The 5,718-nt window shown below is 35.9% G+C and overlaps 1 protein-coding gene across 1 annotated transcript in view; it reads left to right on the top strand.

Moving 5' to 3' along the window:
- Positions 1-5,718, top strand: part of LOC107593743 (A disintegrin and metalloproteinase with thrombospondin motifs 5-like) — a 27,413-nt gene that overhangs the window by 13,480 nt on the left and 8,215 nt on the right. The window contains exons 2-4 of the mRNA XM_016283603.1: positions 527-659; positions 1,398-1,565; positions 2,438-2,721. Of these exons, the coding sequence (XP_016139089.1) occupies positions 527-659; positions 1,398-1,565; positions 2,438-2,721 (585 nt within the window). The remainder of the gene's footprint in view (positions 1-526; positions 660-1,397; positions 1,566-2,437; positions 2,722-5,718) is intronic.

The following is a 5,718-nucleotide window of genomic DNA, read 5'->3' as shown; positions in this document are numbered from 1 at the left end:
ATATATATATATATATATATATATATATATATATATATATATATATATATATATATATATATATATATATAAACTAGTATGATTTATTCTTAAAAAAAATTTATTAGCATTATTTCAGTTATAGTTTTAGTAATTTTAGAATTTATTTTATTTCAGTTATCTGCCAGAGCAACATTTCAAATTTTCATTTAAGTTTTTCAAGTGTAATTTTTTATTTATATCTCATTTTATTCAGCTTTATTTCAATTCAGAAAAATTATTATTAATAGTTTTAGTTAACAATTACAATACGGATGCTCATCATATCAACACAATGATTAGATACATGAAATAAAAATAAGTTATAAATATTATTATAAATATTTATAAATATTAAATAGTACTATTTAAAAATATATTTAAAAATGAAATTTTAAATTTAAAAAAATTGCAAATCCCACAACAAAATTAATAAAAATTAGACTAAAATTCAAATTTTTCAAAATTCAAAATTTTAAATATGAATAAAGTCTGCTGTTGTGTACAGGATCTGTGCGGTCATCACTCGTGCGATACTCTCGGTATGGCTGATGTGGGAACTGTGTGTTCACCGGAGCGGAGCTGCGCAATCATAGAGGACGATGGGCTTCACGCAGCCTTCACCGTGGCACATGAGATCGGTACACACACACACACACACACACACACTCATACACACACACACACACACACACTCTCACACACACACACTCATACACACACACACACACACACTTTGTGAAAAGTGGGGACTCTCCATAGGCGTAATGGTTTTTATACTGTACAGACAGTATATTCTATTGCCCTACACCAACCCTACCCCTAAGCCTACCCCTCACAGGAGACTTTCTGCTATTTCAGATTTTCAATACACTCCATTCTGTGTGATTTATAAGCGTTTTGAAAAGTGGGGACATGGAGTAATGTCCTGAAAAGTCACCTTCTCCTTGTAATACCTGTCATACCTTTGTCATTATACACATTTATGTCCTCATTTGTCACAAAAACGCACACAACTCTCTCACACACACACACACACACAAACACACATACATACAAACACACACACTCTCTCACACTCACACACACACTCATACACACACAAACACACACACACACACACTCATACACACACTCTCTCACACTCACACACACACTCATACACACACAAACAAAAACACACACACACACACTCATACACACAAACACACACACACACACACACTCACACACACACTCATACACACTCTCTCTCACACACACACACACACACAAACACACACACACACACACACACACACTCTCACACACACACACGTGCGCTCTCACACATGCTAATGACATCACTTCCTGTGTGTGTGTGTGTGTGTGTGTCTCAGGGCACCTGCTGGGTCTGTCCCATGACGACTCTAAGTTCTGTGAGGAGCGATTTGGCTCCAGTGAAGACAAGCGGCTGATGTCGTCCATCCTGACCTCCATCGACGCGTCCAAACCCTGGAGCCGCTGCACCTCTGCCACCATCACTGACTTCTTCGACGACGGAAACGGTGAGAAACAGTCATGCTGACACATGAACTCAAGCAGGTTTTTAATTCAGACCATTGCAGCTCAAAATGACTGATTTTGATGTTGCATTCTCAAAAACTGTGACACATTTTGTATGGTTAGAATCAGAATCAGAAGGATATAAGGCTATTATTAATCTGATCAGATCTGAGATTTCATGGATCTGTTTTATGATACTGATACTACTTGTTTATGTGGAAATCATGGCACATTCAATTAGTCAAATGGGTTGCAATTTACATATTATTGTAGTTTGCATTAATATTTTAAATGTATTTCAGTTTTTTGTAATATTTTCAAATTTATTAAAAATCTTTGTTTTTCATTTTAATTTTAGTTTTATTTCAGTTTCAGTTATACTATAGTTTTTATTAATATTTTATTACATTTTATTTTATATTTTATTGTATTATTCATTTTTGGAATCGTTAATATTTTATTAATATTTTATTTTATTTTTGTTATTTGTATTTTATTTTAATAGCATTTTATTGCATTATATTACATTATATTTATTTTTAATTGTTAGTCATTTTGTTATGTGCTTTGGTCATTTTTATTCTTATATAAAAAAAATGTATTCATTTTATTTTCATTTTTTTAAAATACATTTGTGATCTTGGGGCACAAAACCAGTCATAAGGGTAAATTTTTTTAAATTGAGATTTATGCATCATCTGAAAGCTGAATAAATAAGCTCTCCATTGATGCTGAAAAGCTTTGATCACAGAAATAAATTACAGTTTAACAGATATTCACATAGAAAACAGTTATCTTATTTTAGCCTTGGTGAGCAGAAGACAGTGTTTTACTGGTGAGCAGTGCTGTAGCTGTAATGTTGCTGTGTGTGCAGCGGAGTGTCTGCTGGACGCTCCTCGTCTGCCTCTCTTGGGTCCGGAGGAGCTGCCGGGTCAGAGATACGATGCGGTCCAGCAGTGCCGCCTGGCCTTCGGGCCGGAGTACACCGTGTGTCCCGGGATGGACGTGTGCGCGCGTCTGTGGTGCGCCGTCATCAGGAAGGGACAGATGGTGTGTCTGACCAAGAAGCTTCCAGCCGTGGAGGGAACGCCGTGTGGGAAGGGCCGGATCTGTCTGCAGGGGAAATGTGTGGACAAAACCCGAAAGAGACACTACTCGGTAAGAGCAGAGATTCCTGTTTGTCTTCATAATCTTTCATTGAAATGCCTCAGTCTCAGTTCCACACTACAGATTCACTCTGAATCAAGCACATCATGTTACTAAAACAGACCGCAAATTGCATTTCGTGTTGACTAGTTTTTTCCATGCTGGTTTATGTTGATCAGTCGGGGTGTAACGGTACACGTATCCATACTGAAATTTTCAGTACGGGTCTTTCGGTTCGGTACGTAAATGTGACCCTGTCTGTGAAGTCCAGGCTAAGTCTCAAAATCAAATTGTGACCCTGGAGCACAAAACCAGTCATAAGGATCAATTTTTCAAAATTTAGATTTATGCATCATCTGAAAGCGGAATAAATAATCTTTCCATTGATGTATGGTTTGTTAGGATAGCACAATATTTGAAAATCTGGAATCTGAGGGTGCAACAAAATCTAAATATTGAGAAAATCATCTTTAAAGTTGTTCAAATGAAGTTCTTAGCAATGCATATTACTAATCAAACATTAAGTTTTTATATATTTACGGTAGGAGATTTACAAAATATCTTCATGGAACATGATCTTTACTTAATATCCTAATGATTTTTGGCATAAAAGAAACATCTATAATTGTGACCCATACAATGTATTGTTGGCTATTGCTACAAATATCCCCCAGCGACTTCCAGGGTCACAATTATGAGATAATCAGACAATAAATGGTGTTTTGGCGCTCTTTGATGAGGCGCGACAGATCGCTGTGTAAACGCTTCAGTTCTGACAGCAGTGCGGAGCACCATCATCCCTTCATCTTCTAGTTTTAACGAGAAATAAACATGAATGAACATCTCATGCCTCATGTAATACAATCAGTGTTTCACAAGAGCGGGCCAAAATTCCTCCAGAATGATGTGAGAGACTGATAAAGTCATACAGAAATGTATTAATTCAAGTTATTGCTGCTAAAAGTGGATCTACAGGCGATTGAGTCATAGGGTGTCCTAACTTTGTCACACATGGCTTTTCCATCTTAGCTTTATTTTTGTTAAATAAATAATGACACGACGTGATATGTCATGTGTTGTTATTCATCTGAGGTTTTATTTTCCCAATTTTAAGACCTGACAAGAACCAGATATGTTTCTATTATGTCCTGATACAGAAAGCCATGGAATTCAATAGGGTGTCCTAATATTTTCACATGACTGTATATATATATATATATATATGTGTGTGTGTGTGTGTGTGTGTGTGTGTGTGTGTGTGTGTGTGTGTGTGGGTGTGTGTGTATTTATTTTAAGTTTTCGGTACTTGTCTTTCGGGAACAAATCATTCAATATATATATATATATATATATAGCTAAATTATTATTAATTTTGTATAAAACTTTATTATTATGTATGTCATATTTTGAATTCATTTGAATTCATTTATTGAATAATTTTTATTAATATTTTGAATTTATTTCTGTTTTATCAATATTTTATATTCATTTTTATTTTTATTTTAAGCCGTGTATTTCTTTGTCAGTTTACTAGTTCTTGCTGTTTTAAAATATATATGTTTCTTTTTTTATTTAAATGTATTTCAGTTGGTTGCTTAGAAAACAATATTTTATTTGTATTTTATTTCAGCTTTATTTCAATGTTTTTAATAGTTGTAGTTTTAGTTAACAGTCCTGTGCTGGTCATAGTCCTCCTGCTCAACAGCTAAACTCGATTGCATGAGACTAGTCATCCAGCCTGCTCTTTCTGAGGAAACTGGTTAACTGAGGACATTAGAGACCTTAGTTTGTCCTGTCGTGTATTTAAATAACTTGCTCTGGTTTGTTTGTCCGTCTGAACCGCACCCATGTTCATCTGGTTTGCAGTGTTTCTCCGGGCTTCACGTGATCCGTCTCTCTCACCGCTGTCTCCTTCACATAATAAACATCAGATCTCCTCTTTCAGACCAGTTTCTCCGGCTCTGAGGACTGTGTCAGCGGCTCTTTAACGTCTCTCATCATCTTCCCTTCCATCAGTCTCTCTCTCTGCTGCTTTCTCTCTCACGTCATCATATTCATTCCTCTTCAACATTTCAGCTCAACCATCCTCGCAATAACATCTGCGTAGTGTTCACTAGTGCTTTGGGGTCGCTAGGATTTGTAATGTTTTTAAAAGAAGTCTCTCCTGCTCACCAGGGGTGCATTTATTTGTTCAAAAATACAGTAAAAATTGTGAAATATTATTAGGATTCAAAATCGATATTTTCTGTGTGAATATCTGTTAAGCTGTAATGTATGTCTGTGATGCGCAGCTGTATTTTCAGCATCATTCCTCCAGTCTTCAGTGTCACGTGATCTTCAGAAATCAGTATAATATGCTGATCTGCTGCTCGAGAAACATTTCTGATTATTATCAATGTTGGAAACATTGTCGTGCTGCACAATATTTTTGTGGAAACTGTGATGCATTTTATTTTTCAGGATTCACAGATGAACAGAAAGTTCAGAAGAACAGCGTTTATTTGAAATAGAAATCTTTTGTTACATTATGAATGTCTTTACTGGCACTTTTGATCAATTTAATGCGTCCTTGCTGAATAAAAGTAATAGTTTCTTTAAAAAATAAATAAATAAATCATATGGACCCCAAACTGGTATTTTATTATTAATATTTAGCACAGTTTTTGTTACTGTTCATGACATTCCAGAAGGCTCCTTTCAGCAGCTCAGAGCATCAGACATGTGAATCTGAACCTCCTAACACTATTATCCTCGTGCGTCTCGCTGTTCTGACTTAACTAGATTAGAATCAAACACATTTAACCTGCAGGAGCTCTCGTCTGGCCGGTATTTTTATCCGCTTCTCAGAGGTCATGAAGTGTTTTAGAGGCGATGGAGAATGTTGCGCTTGTTCGAGCATCTCTTCATGCATGCGTGTTTGTTTGTCTCTCTCTCTCTCACACACACACACACACACACACACACACAGACACACACACACACACACACACACACACACACACACACACA

Source organism: Sinocyclocheilus grahami, unplaced genomic scaffold, assembly GCF_001515645.1.
Source record: "Sinocyclocheilus grahami isolate Dianchi unplaced genomic scaffold, SAMN03320097.WGS_v1.1 scaffold176.1, whole genome shotgun sequence".
Taxonomy (NCBI): domain Eukaryota; kingdom Metazoa; phylum Chordata; class Actinopteri; order Cypriniformes; family Cyprinidae; genus Sinocyclocheilus; species Sinocyclocheilus grahami.
This window is presented reverse-complemented; position numbering and strand designations above follow the sequence as displayed.